The sequence below is a fragment of the Rhinopithecus roxellana genome, chromosome 6, assembly GCF_007565055.1.
Source record: "Rhinopithecus roxellana isolate Shanxi Qingling chromosome 6, ASM756505v1, whole genome shotgun sequence".
In the NCBI taxonomy this organism is placed as follows: domain Eukaryota; kingdom Metazoa; phylum Chordata; class Mammalia; order Primates; family Cercopithecidae; genus Rhinopithecus; species Rhinopithecus roxellana.
The window spans coordinates 20003363-20021906 of record NC_044554.1 but is presented as its reverse complement, the minus strand read 5'-3'; the positions used below and the strand labels follow the sequence as shown (position 1 = coordinate 20021906).

The following is an 18544-nucleotide window of genomic DNA, read 5'->3' as shown; positions in this document are numbered from 1 at the left end:
ACTTTGGGAGGCCAAGGGGGATGGATCACAAGGTCAAGAGATCAAGACCATCCTGGCCAACATGGTGAAACCCTGTCTCTACTGAAAATAACATAAATTAGTTGGGCGTGGTGGCGGGCGCTTGTAGTCCCAGCTACTTGGGAGGCTGAGACAGGAGAATCACTTGAACCCAGGAAGTGGAGGTTGCAGTGAGCCGAGATCGCTCCACTGCACTCCAGCCTGGTGACAGAGCCAGATTCCATCTCAGAAAACAAAACAAAACTCCTGCAAAGCAAATTCAACAGTGTTTTTGTTTTTTGTTTTTTGTTTTTTCCCACCAGGCAATGATAGAAATAAATATGCATAGGAAGTCAATAATCATACCTTTGGCAAAGTAAACATTCTCTATGCTTCATTTTTACTTAACTGTCTTTATCTTTATGGGATATTCCCTAATTCTGTGAACTTTGTGCTTTTGTTTCCTAGTAGTTGAAAGCTTGCCTCTGATATTAATTCATGATATTCGATTCCCACCACTTTTTCCTTTTTTTTTTTTTTTTTTTTTTGAGACAGGGTCTCACACTGTTGCCCAGGTTAGAGTGCAGAGGCACAATTATAGCTCATTGCAGCCTCCACCTCCTGGAATCAAGTGATCCTCCTGCCTCAGCTTCCCAAGTAGCTGGAACTATAGGCATGCACCACCATGCCCAGCTAATATTTGTATTTTTTTGTAAAGATGGGATTTTGCCATGTTGCCCAGGCTTGTCCCAACCTCCTGGGCACAAGCAATCCACCTACCTTCGTCTCCCAAAGTGCTGGGATTATAGGCGTGAGCCACCATGACCAGCCTCCCATTGCGTTTTAAAAATCTTAATTCTTAAACTAATAGGTATATCTGTACTTTGCTTATCCTGAAGGAGAATAAGCCTGATCTAACCATACCCTAAATCTAAGTTTATAGCTCTTTTTCCCAATTCTAATTTGGAATGCTCATTTTTTACATATATTTTTCATAGTTAAGAAGACATCTGACCTTGTTTTTGTTCTCTCTCTTATTTTGACCACCTTACCCAAAAATGGATGTTTCTGTCTTACAACTTTATTCTATCTCAGCTATAAGCCTTGCTTAGATATGTTTTCTTTTGTAATTAGCTATTTTTTATTCTTTCAATTCTAACTTATCTGTATACTATTTATAAAAGATTTGAAAAGTAAAGTGTTTTTTGTTGTTTTTTTACCATTTACTTCTGTTGCCAGGATGACAGTTAAGTTTTTTCAAAGCAAACATTTCTCTGAGTCATGCAGTAAGGGCTAATTTTTTATGATTAATCTTCACAAATCCCATTACATTGAACACACATTTACTAAGCCTATATACAAATAGGGACTCTGAATTATGTTGTGGGGATATAAAGGCAAGTAAACACACACCCTCAACTTTCAGAACACTGTCGGTATAATGGTGGATTTGTGGGAAAGGGAGGTGGATTCATTGTGACGACTACAAAACAAATATTCTTACCTGTACCATTAATCATGTCGCAATAACTTTCCCAATAGGAGAGATTCCTTAAGAATAGAAAAAGACAATGAATAAACATTCTCATTTAAAGAATACCTTTCTTACATTACTTTTTCTATTATAATTCAATACTTCTGTTAATATGATGCATTTAAATGTGACAATACTAAGTTTAAGAAATGTTTAATTCTGTTCATGTTTTGTTTGAACCTTTTATCTTATTGCAATGTACCTGATGCCATTAGGTGGCCAGATCATAAAATAAAAACTGCCAGGTGTTAATTAGAAACATCTTGGAATAAGGAAAAAATTAAAAACATTCATCAGAAACTTAAATCTCTACTTAGGGGAGAATTTGTTTTCCCAATGGGATACATGAACTACTCGCTCAGTAGCATAAGTGTTCAGAATGAATAGAAGGAAAGTGTTAAGTGGGTAACTGAAGTAAGCTCAGTATAAGGCAGGCAGAAGAGAGAAGTGGGGAAGAGGAAAGAAAGAAGCAGATGTTTGGATCAGCAAACATTTAAAACATGTAGACGATTGATTTATATTCCTGCCGCTTCTCCCCTTTAATTCTCACATGGACTGACATTAAAGTAGGAAAGAGTTTATTAATTTATACTTTGTTGTTTAAATAAGCTATATATATCTGAAAGTGATAAAAACAATAGTAATAGTTCCCCTGCATCCTCACTTTTTGGTGATGGAAAAACTTTTTTTCCACTCCTAACAGTGACATGTCAAGACAAGCCACTGCATACTTTTTAAACAAAATAAGTGGTTAATCATGTTCAGTCTTGCCATGAGTTAAATCAACCTTATAATCTTGAAGTGATGTGAAATTCTTACTCTAATTAGGAGCGCTTTGCAACTCCCCTCCACATCTCTGTAATATTAGTGAAATGTTCGTTATGTCTCAATATAAAAAATTACTGTGATTTCCTCTTAAATGAATATTTAGAAGTGTTTTTTTTCCGTCTACTGACTTTTCTTTAAAAATATGTAACTGTGGACTCTTTAGAAGAAAAAGTAATCCACTAGTAATATTTTAGCTGTTAATTGCAATTATTAGACTCAGTTTGAGGTAGGGGTTACTTTAGATTCATAAAAACATTTCATGTCTTTTGGTTTTGATCCCTTTATTCTTTTTCAGAAAAAAGAATGGTCTAAAACACAATTGTTAACTTTATGGAGAAGAAAGCTTGTTCGTTCCCCTGATATTTATTAGGGTTCTTCCTAGTTTACATTTATGATAAATTATAAATTCTTTAGATGAACAGGCCGGAACTAGGGAAAAATAAGGAAATAATGGCTTAGGAAGCTGATTTTTTATTTTACCACTTTAAAGGTGGCATAGTCTTTATTGTCACATTTTGTATGTACATTGTAGAACTGCACTTGAAATATTTGTTCCATTTTTGCATTGATAAAGACTGTTTGCAGGGGGAAGGTCATGAAAGCACTTGCCTGGATTCATTAAGCTTCCATGCTTCCATCTTTATAGACACATTTAGGTCATGGCACTGGAATACAGAATTTGATCTGCTCGATGTAAAAAGTAAAAAAAAAGTTTCCATCTACTAGACAATCAGTTTTTTTTTTTTTTTTTTTTTTTTTTTACCTTTTCATTTATGGTTATCTAATTGTACGAATAATTGTATTATAATGCTGGATATGTAGCAGAGATGAAAAAATAGTCCCTTTGGGGATTTATGTAACATAACCTGTATGGAAAGGTGAACCAGACCCTAAAGTGGAGCTGATAGTCAGCAGCTATGCACTGATGTGAACGCACCAGTTGCCACAACTAAGGGGTTAATACCTAGCAGAACAGGAGTTTCCAGAGCTGAATTATAACCAGGTCTATTCTATAGTTTGGTGTCTGTGTCTTATGACACGTTAAATGAATACCATTCCTGCTTAAGAGTACCCTAGTAACACACATGCACATTTTACCCGAATACGTACCTTTTACCTTTATAGGTGTCAATTATGGCAACTTTACTTATGCTGTCTTTTCCATTGAAAACTTTATAAACTCCATCCACAGTATTGTTGTACTGAAAATATATGTATGGTAAAAATTTGCTTTTTGAACAAATCATTTTTTTCAAAGTTATACAATATATAACTTACTGTCACATTTCTCAATCACTGATGACTCATATGACTTGAAATACATCTGCAATACATTTTTAAAAAATATTGGCCTTAAAAAAATTGTGAAAGGTGCCTAGAAATAAGTGCTAGATGCTGAGACAAAGAAGCTACATATCAGAAGCTGACAAGATGTGAACTCTAGCACTCTGTCATCATTAAGCCAATCAGGGCATTTTGATCACTCTTCTTACTATGTTGAGGTGAGGGACATTGAACAAACCTATAAGAACAATGATTTATAGGGGCATTCTAAATGTTATGACCATTAATAAGTGGTTACTAAAACGATAAAAATTAGGCATCCACAATTTAAAGCATTAGCCAAAGAAAGAGCTATGAGTTAAAATGAGAATGAATTTGACTCATTATGGCTTTCTACATTCTTATCTAATTGATATATAACCTTGTCATCCTAACAGTATCTAAAAGTAAAACAATGAACTAGAGAACATAATATTCACATATAGTGCCAAATGAAGTCATAGTCAAACTTCCAATTCAATAGTTAGCTTATCCTATTTGTAATTCAAAACATTAAGCTGTAATGAAGTATACCATCAAATTCACATTTTTCTTAATCTTCAAGCTGCCATTTCATGACACTGTGGACTACTAAAAATTCTTATTTACAGACCCCATTAAAATGAAGCCTAATAGCTTATCAGTATTGAGATGTGAACATTAGGCTAACTTTTAAGTAAAAATTAAATTTGTAAGAGGTCTAGAAAAGGAGGAGTGAGGAGTATATTTAAAACAAATAAAAATATGGTATTAAACTTGATTATGTGAAAAGGGAAATAAAAGCCAAAAACAGCACTCAAAGATTTACAGACTAGCTTACCAGCTAATTTAAAACAAATTGTATATTTATAAATGAGTAGAAACCTGACTAAATCTGATCTTCAGGTTTAAATTTAATTGTTAAATTCAGATGAATTTCCCAACTAGGAAAGCTGAAGCTACAATGAGAAGGGGACTTTTTAAAAAGTTAGGATATATATCTCCAGATCAGCAATAAGACTAATGAGCTAAATTGTAAAATTATGCCTTGCCAATGCCATTGAATTAATTCAATTAAAATGTAATAATATTGCCATTCATATTTGGTACTTACAGGATAAAACATACCAACTGTCGTAGTAACAGGGTATGGAACCAAACTCAAAAATGGATCCGTATAGCCCCATAACAGTTCTCTCAAAGTTCTGACTTGGAACATAGAAGATTTTGACTTGTTAATAAGCGAATTGAGTACCACTTGAACAAATGGATTTGGATAGATATGGGCTGCAGCCTACAAAAAAAAAAAAAAAAAAAAAAAAAGTCACTGTTTAAGACAAGAATACAATATTAGATTTTAACAAATAAATGGATTAAATACTAATACTGAGCTTAATACAAAACCTTTTGAAGCTTATCTTTAAAATTACTGCCAAATCCTACCAAAACTCAAAGTATAATTTGTCTAATTCCTAGATGATTACATTTCTTTGCCTCAGTGCCAGCCACAAGAAGAAGATATTCCAAGTTAAGCTCTATATATTTAATGATACACTTAAAGTGGTCTTCTCAAATACCTAATGCATTAATGTACACGGGGCTTAAAACCTAGATGACGGATTGATAGGTGCAGCAAACCACCATGGCACACGTATACCTATGTAACAAACCTGCATGTTCAGCACATGTATCCCAGAACTTGAAACAAACAAACAAAAAGCCAGAGGTCTGGTCCCAAAGGCTCTGGAGCCATACGTGACAGAAATGGTGCAGGCAATTGTTGCAGGCATGTTCATCACAATGGCAGGTTCCACGTCTAATGGCACGAGGCTCTCTGCCAGTGACCTGACCAATGGTGTGGGTGAAATGCTGACCACAAGCTCCAACAGGCTCCGTACAGCATCTCCACGGTGAAGACCCCGGTGTCCCAGGTTGAGGAGGACGAGGAGAACTACGACGAGGACAACTGACGTCCTCTCCATTTCAATTTCAGCTTCAGGAAAATGTTTAGGAAAAGAAGCTTCTTTTTTTAATGTGGGTTTTCTGTTTCATTTTGGCCTACTCTCAAGAAGATATTGGTAAGCTATTGGACTTAGACATGCACCTCCGGTAAGTAAGGATTGTTTCTCATAGAATTAGGATGTGCTGTGGATGTGCGGTTTGATGCCAGTGTGCTGATGCAGAGCCTTCGTATACTTTTTAGGATTTTGTGTTTCATTTTCTATTTTTCTTAAAATGCAGAGTTCATTTTTGCCCCTTAAGGATTTTTGCTGAGCTTGCTGAAAAAATTGTACTTCATCCACATAAACGCCCTCCTCGTGTTGCAGATGGTGAGCACCAAATGCCGTTTATTTGCCATGAGTTTGGACAGCACCCCCTCTTGGCGGATAGCGAGACTCGGCGGAGTTTTATGTTTGTTCAGTGGTGTGGTGTCTAGAGCTCCAAGCAAACGGCAGAATTCGACTTTCCAAACAATAGGCACAGCCAACGTTATCGGCTTCATTTTCCCTTAAATTATATTGACAATTGTGATTCCAATCAAGTTTATATACTCTTTTCTCTCCCCATTTTACAGCAACAAATTGCAAAGTGCTTTTGTTTGTTTGTTTTTGCTTTGTTTGGTTAAAGGTTATTGCCATGCTGGTACAGCTATGGAAACTGTCTGGAAAGCTTGAAATGGTTTATTGCTTATGGTAAAATTTGCTTGATTTCTCACAGGCAGCGTTTGGAAACCTTTTATTATACAGTTGCTTACATACTTAAAAGTCTGTCATTTAAAGACATACTGAAACAAATGTTGTACTTGTCTCCTAAGCATCTTCCTGTAATGTATTATAAAATTGAAATTAAATATAGAGAATGTTTCAACAAAAAATAATGAAAAAAATAAAGTGGTCTTCTAATGCAGTTGATTCTTATGATTTTTTCACTTTCCAAATGACCATGCCTCCATTCAAAATAATGATATGGGAATATGTTTTGACAAAAATGGAAAAATAAGTAAAACCTAATAACTCTAATGATAGGATTAATTACAGTGAGTTCTAGAGTGTTTTAAAATAGATAACTTTGTTGTTTGTCTACTCACTGCCACAGCCAGATTGAGAACTGTGAAGTTGTCAGCTTCTGTTCCAACTGATAGTGAAGGTTCAAAGATGGCACCATTGGGCTGTAGGAAAGAGACTGTGTTGTCCTTAGGGTCCTGGGTTATATTTTCCTTGGCTAGAAAACGAACTCTAAAGAAACAGAAGTAAGCAAAATTCAAAACATTGGTCATATATGAACGTTAGATCTCAAATGTCATTCATTCGTTCAACAAATGATTTTTGAACATACAGAATATGCCAGGATATTATGGAAGCAATGGTGTTAAAATGAGAATCAGCCAGGGTCTCTAGCAAACTAATCAGAAGGGGTCTTAAACTCGTAAACTGGAAATTAAAATAGTGAGGGAGAAGGAATATTGTTATAATGGAGACTCCATGGGAAAACACAAAACAGATCCAGATCCAGATCCAGATTTAGAATGGTCAGGGTAGGGGTGACGGTTAAGACACTTTTTAGTAGAAGTCTACATAAGTGGTCTATGTAACAAATAGAAATTTAGTTAGGTAAAGTAGGGCAGATGGTAGCATGCATAAGAACGAACATAATATATTTTGGGAAATGCAGATATTTGAGTGTGGTTGGATTACAGAGTAAGAGGTGAGGACAGTAGTGGAAATAAAGCAGCTGAAATAAGAAAGATCTCAAACATAAAACAGTTGCATGTAATACTCAAATGACAGACTTTATCCTGAGGGTAAGGAGGAGAAAGTACAAGGACTTCAGCAGGGGAATATTTAGAGTACATTTTCTTATATTAGAAAGAATGATCAAAATACATAACCTATCCAGCACTGCTTTTTCCCTTTTTCAGTACTTTCATGAGAATTAGAGATAAGAGAATATCATTTCCATTTTTAAGGGTTATAGAACAACCTCCCCAACCTCTCAAGTATATTGAATACTTTTGTTAGTTCTAATCTCCTGACTCTAACATATCTAGGCTGCAAAGTACCAACTACATTTTAGGAATGTAGTGAAGGGTGATTATTACAGGAAAAATACATTTCACAAGTGGAAGATACTCACTGAAAAGAAATAAGATATACATCATAATTGAACTGTCATATTTGAATATCTGTGAAGTGAGTAAACAGCCAAGGTAAAGACTTAAACAATTGGACTGAATTTTTTTAAAACCCATTTTATTTCATTATGATAAAAATGTAAATTCCTACAGGGTAGGAGTTTATGAGTGTTTTGTATCTCTAAACATCATACCTGGTATATAATGAGTTCTCAGTAAATATATTTACTAAATAAACGTCTCAGATTCTTTAAAAAGAGGATTCAAAGTTATCTAGAAATATATTTTCAATATAATTTTATTAAAACTTTATTATTCTTGAAGTACTGCAGACATACAAAGAATATAAAAATCTGAAACAGCACTCAGGACAATTGTATTTTAAATTAGTGTGCATATTACTAATATTTCAAATCAAAGTACTTTAATTTTCAGAAATATGCACATATATTAAAACAATAGCAACGTGATTGTCATGTATACTGACATTATGCCAGTAGATGGCAGCCACTAAAAGAAAAATCCTTAAAACAGCCCTGTCTTTAGAATGTTGTTTTAAAAAGGGAACATAATTACTGAATTTTTTATTTAAAACTTAGATTGTATGGAAGTTTTGGAATGTGTTTGTTTATAAGGTCAAGGGAAGGAATGTAGACTTTTCTCAAGATTACTTTATGTTCTTTCCAAAGCAAAGTAACTTAAAAAATGAATTATGGATCTAAGAATATTCTGAAGGAATTACAGCATCTTCATAGAGATGGTGTAGGTAGAAACACACATAAGATCTAAACCCGAGCAATTTCATGCTTTGATTCAGGTCATATCTTGTCAAAGTGTCATCAAGCTTACTTTAGCAGCCATTGGCCAAATAAAGCCTGTGGTTCTGTTTGAGGAAGGACATTCTCACATACTTCCAATGTCAGATGGATTTAGGGTATAATTAATTATGAAAAAGCATGCTTAGCTCAACACAAACACTATCAAAGTGTTAACTTTTTTCTAAAAGGTACTGGTTGTTCTTCCATTATTTAAGGCACTCAGGCAAACAATAAAAGACTATTTTGGTGACATCATGAGACAAGATGACCTATAGTTAATCAAGAATCCCTTTAGAATTGTTATAGAAAGAGCTGTTTATGGATTCTAAAATTTAACTGTAAATGCAACCTGTTCTTCTCCAGTCTTTACTCCATTGCCTCTCTAAGCAAATCAAATATACCTAACACATCCCCCCCTTTTTGTCCCTTAGAGAGATAGGTTAAAGGCCCTAAGAAAAAAATATAGATTAGCTACCAACTACCAGAGGAGAACTATTTCAATAACACGTTTTCTCATATCCCAAATAATATATTTAGAAGTGAAAAATATGGTCGGGCATGGTGGGTCACACCTGTAATCCCAACACTTTGCAAGACCAAGGCATGTGGATTGCTGGAGCCCAGGAGTTTGAGGCCAGCATGGGCAACATGGCGAAACCCTGTCTACAAAAGAAAAAAAAAAAAATTAGTGGCATGCACCTGTGGTCCCAGCTACTCAGGAGGCTGAGGTGGGAGGATCACTTGAGCCTAGGAGGCTGAGGATGCAGTGAACTGTGATCATGCCACTGCACTCTAGAGTGGGTGACAGAGTAAGACCCTGCCTCAAAAAATAAATAAAATTAAAAATAAAAGTGAAAAATATAACCCTCCCCAAACAAACAAAAAACAAACAAACAAAAAATGATGAGTTCTCAAATTCTAACAACTATTTTCTTTCCTCACACTCAGTTGACTTAAGTTCTATTTCTTAAACAAGTATGCTGATACTCTCCTTAGGTCATATGTGAATTCTAGATTTTCATAGGTATATATACCTATGAATACATATATATATATTTATTTCATAGTTATATATCTCTCTCTCTATATATAGATATATTACACCTAACAACATTCTTTGCAACAAGATATTTGTATAGACTCTTGCCAATAATATAAAAACGTTAAGACCATGAAAAAATTCTAAGGTAAGATTTTTTTTTGTAGCCATAAAAGTTAAGTCTTCATTGACAAAATTTTGAATTGTCACAGATGCGCACACAGATAGGAGATTCGGGTAAAACTGCGAAGACAGGACTTGCACTGAGGCCCTCTGTGGCTTACACGTCATGTGCTATGGTAGGAGGCACCACCCTCATGACATACCTGTTATTTCACTTTATTTTGGGTGTGAGTTTTCAATGTGGAAGCATAGGAATGCTTTGGAGAGGAAGGAAAATTATACAATCATCTGATAACCAAAACAGATAAGATACTAAAACTATAAATTATAAGAAATCAATAGAAATATAAAATTTTATGATAAGAACTAATCATGATGTATAACTAGTTGTGATTATCCATGAGGGAAAATATACATTTAGGTAATGAATTCTATGGCAGAACATAACTATGTTTCCATATGGATACCATAAATATATTCCTAATCCTTGGTTAAGGTGATGTTTTTAGCACCTTAATCTCCCCCTTCTTCCCCTTTTTAGTGAAAAAGATAGAGAGGCTATAATTGAAATAGGAGAAAATGTAGATAAAAATCTAGGAGTTACTAGTACCTACATCTGTGTGAACACAGACAAGTGACCTCACATCCACTGGATCAGGCATTTTTAATTCACAAAATGATAGATTTTGGCTTATCATTTCCTCTAGTTCTAATACTCTAAGATTCTGTTCAAAAGTGTATTAAACTATTAGGGAAGGCAGAGGAAAGATAAAAAATATTCAGTCTCAACACTAGAGAAAATGTAAGAGTGAAACTAAAATAGATTGATGTAAACATCTATATGACCTGGAAGTTAATTTGAATATAAATCCTGAGTAGGTACCGCAGCTAGGAAAAATGAATTTAGCACTGTGGTTCTCAAAAATTGTATATTCAAATCACCCAGGGTTTGTAAAACTCTTTAGTCGGCCTCAACTCTTTCATTCATTTGTTTTGGGATGAGGTATAGGGATTTGCCTGTTTCCCAATTCCCTGTTGATGCTGATGCAGCTGGCCCAGCACGTTGCTGTGGCCCAGCTACACTTTGAGAACCACTGTTAAAATATGCTTTAAATTTTAAGATGTGAAAACTGATTTTTTTTTTTTTGCTCAGCAGGAATAATTCAGAGTTGTTGAGAATATATGCCACAATAACAAAACACTAACTTCATAAACATTGGGAAGTTATTTGATACCGGTAAGTTTATAATAAAATGTTTATCTTTTCTATATACTGTCTAATAAATATTTGGATAATGTATATATCTTCCAGTTTTTTGAAAATAAATACCTTAAAATCATTAAATTCTTAGATTAGGATGCTATACAGATAGGAAAACTATTTTAAAGTATATTTTTGGCAAGAAAATAATAAGTACATTTCAATACAATGACATTTTTCAAGTAGAAGACTTCTCAGAAATACATGTTTAAGGTAAGAGTGCCTCGTATTTGTGGGGACTCACTCACCTGTATGTATAAGGACCTCTTTGCTTAACTTGAATGTTGCTGCTGTTCATCATCACTTCCTGTGGATTTTGCACATCAAAGATCCAAAACTGTCTGTAAATTTCTGTGCCTGTTTTAACCCAATTTTTAAAAGCAGTTGTACCTTCTTCAAGGACAACTTCCTATGAAAAAGAAAATAAGTTTGGGTTATGTCTTTGTAGTAAGTACAGACACTTCTGGGCGATTGTTTGTAGCATTGAGTCAGCCAGAATAAAAGGACCAAGCTCAAGTGCCTCATTCATGAGAACCTTTGCAACCTTGCCATACACTTGCAACAGAAACGTTTTCAACAAACTATTATCACAGCAGCCTTTTTAGCCTTTTACAAAGAGAATCAGTGTGTAATACTGAAGACATGACTGTTGATTTTAAGGCAAATTTTAAAGTGACCGTTTGGCAGCTTTAGAGTGACTGTTGGAAAATATTGCAACAGTCAACATGATTTATTAAGCAAATTTTACCGAAGTTCAAAAAAGTTCTTACTGAGTTGAACATGAACTTCTTCTCTGCCCCTAAGTTGGATTGATGAAACCAAACACAAAAACTGAGTGAAAAATCTAGTGGTATTGGAAGCTTTTTCTTTTCCTTCAAGAGTTGGACACTCCAGGGGATGGCACTTAACACTTACTACATTAAGAAAATAAAAATATCTACATGAAGAACACAAATTTGACATCACATCTTCAAAATCCTCCTCAATCTGGCTTCCCCAACCCCCCCCCCCCTTTTTTTTTTTTTTTTTGGAGACAAGATATTGCTGTCACCCAGGCTGGAGTACAGTGGTACAATCTTGGCTCATTGCAACCTCGACCTCCCAGGCTCAAGTGATCCTCTCACCTAGCCACCATGCCCAGCTAGTTTTTGTAGTTTTAGTAGAAACAGGGTTTCACCATATTGGTCAGGCTGATCTTGAACTCCTGAGCTGAAGCAATCCACCTGACCTGGCCTCCCAAAAGGCTGGAATTACAGGTGTGAATCACTGCACGCAGCCCTAACTTTCCCTATATTTGCAACAACCCATTAGCATATGTTTCTAAAAATTACAACAGCCTCACTCACCATCATTGGGTTGTAGTTTTTAAAGAAAAAAACAGGACAAGAAAGCTGTCCTATTACTCCTTTGTGAAATCCACTAAAAATCGCTGATACTCCTTTTGGTAAAAATAGACAAGTGGAAAATACACCAATAAGAGAATTAAAAATCCTATATTAGAAACTCGATTCCTTGCTTTAGGAGCTTTGGAAATGGGTGGAGAGTCATCAACCCTCCCTAGGGTCAGTTTCATTATCCGTAAAATAAGGGAGTTAACATAAATATTCTAGTTTTCTTCCACAGCTTTCACTCTCTGAGCCAGAAGTCTATTACACTGTAGTAGATAGTGCAAACAAAGGTGATTTTGAAGCCGGCGGTATTTCCAATGAAGTATTGGGAAGAATGCCCAGATTAAAGAACTCCAGCTTAATCTGAGTGTGCTAGAGGAAGAGGAATGCAACTATTTCATGGAAAATGAGCCTAAAGAGAACCATGACCACAGGAACATTCTGACCTATTTGTTTCCTTCACCTGGAAGCACCACTTCACAGAACGACAGATTAGGAAAGAACATTGAACATGATCACATTTTCCAGTAGAGCACACTGAAGTTCTGAGAAACCAGATGACTGGCCCAAGGACAGCCTAGGCAAACAGTAGTGAATTCATGACAAAAATCCTCATCCCTGACCCTTAGACTAGTCCTCCTTTACACCATGCTATGACTGTCTTTTTTTTTTTTTTTTTTTTTTTTTTTCTGTCACCCTCTGCACTTAGTTGGTAGAAGTCAAATTAAGCTTCATATCTTCAGGATATTTTGTTTATTGCTTAATGCAGGGAATAAGGGAATTCCTTAGAGAAGAACTGGGCATCAAGTTAAAATGGAATTACAAAATCCAATGCTGCTGTAATCCACTTATACGGGGTGCATTGAACCTGCTAGAGTGATGGAATCTTTATTACTTTTTACAACAAATTGTCCTTGAAAAACTTTTTATTTGCTCCCAAAAAGACTTATTTCCACACTAAGTCTAGCAGTAAGACAAAATTGCTTAAAGTATTATGGATATTCTTCTAAATGTAAATATGTTTGATGAGGATGTTGAAGCTCAAAGCTAAATAGAAGCTGAAAATGGTTGATTTCTCCATTTCAAGAGACTTAAGAAGAGAGAACACACAAACACACACATTATTATCCTCACACTTTTAGAATCTTAATGCTCAAAAACAATACCTGTTATTCATCAAGTGCCTCTCAAGGTACATATTAGGTTTGTACACAATTACGGTTTCTGCGACTTTAATGACAAAATTCACAATTACTTTTGCACTGACCTAATATCTCTTAATGAAAGAAACTCAGTCAATTCTTACAGAATTGAAGAGAGTCTGTGACAGAATGTGCTTGACAGGACTGAATGCCTTCCTAACTCTACAGTGAGTGTCCATCTAAACACCAAAAGACATTGTATGTGTATGAGACCTTTTTTCTAAAGGCCATGAATCACTTTTCCCTTAAAAAATATCTCTTGCAACAAATAAGGCAAAGGTGAAACACAGGGTTGAAATGACTGTGTTGGATTATCAACCGTTAGAATCGGGACCATCTAACCCCATCCATTTTTTTAGAGGTGGAAAATGGGTTCTAGAGAAAAGAGATGTCTGACTCAATGTTATGTGACAAATTTACTAGCAGATAATAGAAAAATCAGGTCCTTTCACTTCAATTTTGTATAGTTTCCATAGCATCATGATTTGTTTAGAGACACAGAGAAAAATATTGAAGTAGTCAAAGTAGGAATACAATGCTTCTGATACTACCACTACTATATGTATTAAATTGTAGTCACTCCTTGAATACCAAGACTAAATATGTCACAAGAAAACAAAAGATGTTATGTCCTTTGTGAATTTAAAAGAACTTGATTTTAAGTTGGATTTGGACTATCTAGCCTATTTTGCAAATATTTTACTAAATTTGAAGTACAAAGCTGATAAGCATGTACATAGAAAAAGCAATATAAGATTTTATCACTTGGCTAATGTGTACGTGTATATTTGTCCCTGACTCTAAGTATGCAGACTACCCAGCCCCAATAACAACAGGATTTCAGCCTGGTGACTCTCACATAGCATGGTCTATAGCTAAGTTGAAAGCATTGACCTTGAAACTTCTATTCTGCTACATTAATTTGAAAACAGATGTTTGCTGGGATCATAATATCCTATATGTAGTCATACACTCACTTGAATACTGTTTTCATGAAACAGCAATAATCATCTACATGACTGACAACTTTCATTATTAAAACGCCCTTCATGCCTTGCTATGCATGGAGTAGAGTACAAATGTAGAAAACATTTTGTTTCACTTTTCAAGGACTTTATGAGGTACTATCAAGAGACAGATGTGTGTTTAGCAGATTTTAATCTATGAGTTAGATTTTTTTACCCTATCCCCACCCTAACAAAGTATAGTGGCTTCTTCCCTAAAGCATAGACTGAAGTGGCCAACAATGAAATTAGATGCTATGAATTTGATCACTTAATAATAACAATCATTTAAGTTTGAGCAGCTTATTTAATTTCTTTGTACCTCACTTTCCTTATCCGCGAAATTACAACAGCAATGTTAGATTGAACCATATAAAATTAGTATTTTTGAAAATCAAAAAAGGTTGAATTTTGGCATTTTCAGGTGGCTTATGTATCCTCATAGATTGTTATGGGGATCAATAAATGTGAATACTTAGAACAGTGTTAGTACAAACCAGACATTCAATAAATGTCAGCTATTAGTATTTTACAAATTCTATCCATCCTTTAGAAGAAGAACTCTAATACCATTTACTTCTCATACTGCTTTAATTGCTTGGTTCATAGCATTTACTGTCTAAGCCAGTCATGTGCCAATAACTTATGTAACATCCTGTGACAATTATTTTTCTGTTAATCATTTTAATACTTATCTTTCTAGTAAAGTAAAAACTTCCTTAAAAACCAGAAGCATACTAAAAATAGCTTCCACCCTTCCCACTAACTGCTACCATTTGCTTGTAATTGGGCCTAAAGAGAATCATTTCCCCATGTTTAAAGAAATTCTCATGTTTTTGCATTATGCAAGTGTGTGTAAGTTGAGAAGAGAATGAATTAGAATTTTAGTGACAGTTGTGCAGAGAATCTGAAAATGGCTTTAGTTTCAGACCATCATCATCAACTAAAACCCAGAATAAAATTTGGTGAAATGTATTGGAGTACTAAGCTTTACTATGTTTCTGAAACCCAGAAATTAGCCTCCAAGAATTTATGTAAGTACCTAAAATGGAAGATTTTGTGGCTGGCATGAAAAGTAAACTACGTTGATACTACATTGGACTAGTGGAATAAATATATATGCTTGTCTGCTATTTCTTGAAACGTTGTCTTTAAGTGACTTTGTTATTACAGCTATATGCAAATATATGTAGAGTTTAATTCATTTTTATACTGCTATTTTAATTTAAATATTTTGATTTGTTCTTACGTTATTAAATATAAAACAAACGTTACCATCTTTAATATTTCAGTCATTTCTTTCTGAGTTTTTAAATATTATGAAAAAGTAAAATTATTTTATATCTGGAAATACCAGAAGCATACATTATAAAGTTAATGTAAACAAATTATATGATTAAAATATGGACTATTCAAACAATTTTTTTGTGGGGGAGACAGGGTCTCACTTTGTCATCCAGGGCTGGAGTGCAGACTCGTGATCATAACTCACTGCAGCCTCAACCTCCTGGGCTCAAGGGATCTTCCCACCTTAGCTCCACAAAAGCTAGGACTACAGGCATCTGCCACCATGCCCAGCTATTTTTTTTTTTTTCTTTTTGTATTTTTCGTAGAGATGGGGTTTTGCCATGTTGCCCAGGCTGGTCTCAAACTCCTGAACTCAAGTGATCAACCCATCTCAGCCTCCCAAACTAGGATTACAGGCATGAGCCAATGTGCCTAGTCAAGTATAGCCATTTTAATGAATCATTATTATTTCAATTTATTTTCTCTGAAGGCATTTCTTACAAGCTACAGAAGGATCAATTTTTTCAAGAATGAGAGAAGGAAATAATGGTATCATTAATTGAATGATGATATTTAATACTAGTTTTCTAATAGGAACAAAGAAACCTATAATTCCTTTTTGGTGTTATATATAGTTAGTTTCATAGGGAAATTAAAATTAATTTAAATTGTAGTTTTTTTTCTTCCAACTTTTATTTTAGGTTCAGAGGTACATGTGCAAGTTTGTTATATAGGTAAATTGTGTGTCGTGGGAGGTTTGGTGTATGGATTATTTCTTCACGCAGGTCATAAGCATAGTACCTGATAGGTAGTTTTTTGATCCTCCCCCCTCCAACCCTCAATTAGCCCCAGGTGTCTATTGTTCCCTTCTTTATGTGTATTCAATATTTAGCTCCTACTTATAAATGAGAACATGTGGTATTTGGTTTTCTGTTCCTGCATTAATCTGCTTAGCATACCTGTGTTATGTTATACAATATTCACTAAACATTTTATCAACTGACATTAATAATGTCAAGTGATAAATTATCTTTTGTAAATGGTGGCAGAATTTTGACCCTTGTCCACAGTGCTTTGGTAGTTTGTACATTCATGGCAGCTCTTGCTATTGACTTTTAGTTTTCTTTGAAAGACTGCATAAACTTGCTGGCTGCACACTACTCTATTAAGAATCATGGTCAAAAATACTGGTAAGAAAGATTACAGCTATAATCCATAAAAAGCATGAAGATACCAGAGATATCCCTTGAAAATAAAGAGCAAAAATAAAATATAAATAAGGTTTCTGAACTGCTTTAGACTATTTCAAATGACAATGACATCTTTCAGAATTGGAAGGTATTAGAGCACTCCAACTCTACACTTAATATGAAATGATTTTCTCATCATTCTTGATTAAACAGCTTAATTCTTTTTTCAAAAATCACTTGTATACAATAGCTTTCTTAATTTTCTATTAGTCAATTAAACAAAGTAATATTAAATGAGTTTTAATGGTACACAAATAAGAAGTCGCCAGTACCAAAACTCAAATGTTTGTGAAATAGCATTACCCTAAGTATTTCTGAGGCAGCAGTAAGACACTTGGCTCTCTAGGTTTACACAAAATTTAAATATTTGACTCCTACTGTATGCCAAAGATATATATATGCCAATATCATTTAAAAAATAGTCTGCAAACTGAAGAAAAAAAGAAACAGTCTATTCAAACAAAATCCCACCTACTTCATACAACTAAAATTGACAAGGTCAACATGGTTGTGTAGGAATCTGAGAGCAAAATGAAGCTTAGCCTTAAATGTACCATACACCTTGACCAATATAAAGATTCTGATGATGAGTCTTAGTCTATGGACATGTAGGGGGCTTACAATGTGTGCCATCATTTGACAGTTTTTATAAATCTCAGTTGTACCACACCTCCTTGAGTTTGAATCTACACTAGGAAGCCTGAATCTCCCCCTTTCCTTTTAAAAGATCGCACAGATAATTCTTATTTCAAAAACAAGAAGGAGAAGCACTCCATTGATTTAATTCCCCCTTCTTTATCACACTACTCAAAGTATACTTTCAAAATTATTGGTGACCATGTTCTCTAATCATTATTTTCTTAATTTTCATCTGCCTGAGAACATTTTATCCTTTCTTTCCTTGAGTTCTGGCCTCCTGTTAACTTCTAGGATTGTACTCTTTGTTTCTGTTTCTTCATATAAGATCATTCTCTTCCTTTTCTACTTTTCTCTTCCTGCCTCTGAATTATGTACAAATTCTATAATATTTATTCTACTTTTTTCCTGTCTCCATTAAAACTCTGAATCTACTGTTTAGATTTATTTGTAATCTCTATAGCAATGATCAAATCTATTTGAACTCTGAACTTTGAAACATAGACTGATGTTCATAACACATCACTTACAAAACCTCTGTTTTACTTTGTAAGGTATAGACATACCTTCTATCAATAACTCACTGGACACCTTGAGTTTGATGCTTTTACTCCTCTCTCTACTTTAATCTCTCTCCAGGCTTCCATTTCATCTTATTATCTATCAGCTTTTTTTATATACTCAACCACGCCAGAGCAGTGTACCTTTTGTTATGTAATATGCAGATTGTGCAAATATCTTTC

General features: G+C 34.5%; 1 protein-coding gene across 7 annotated transcripts in view; it reads right to left on the bottom strand.

Annotated features, from left to right (window-relative positions):
* CD36 (CD36 molecule) overlaps positions 1-18544 on the bottom strand; it is an 81054-nt gene that overhangs the window by 12322 nt on the left and 50188 nt on the right. For all 7 annotated transcript variants that reach the window (XM_030932557.1, XM_030932562.1, XM_030932558.1 and 4 more), the window contains 5 exons: positions 11283-11443; positions 6750-6897; positions 4776-4955; positions 3470-3561; positions 1502-1548 (listed from right to left, as the gene is read on the bottom strand). In XM_030932557.1, coding sequence (XP_030788417.1) covers positions 1502-1548; positions 3470-3561; positions 4776-4955; positions 6750-6897; positions 11283-11443 — 628 coding nt within the window. The remainder of the gene's footprint in view (positions 1-1501; positions 1549-3469; positions 3562-4775; positions 4956-6749; positions 6898-11282; positions 11444-18544) is intronic.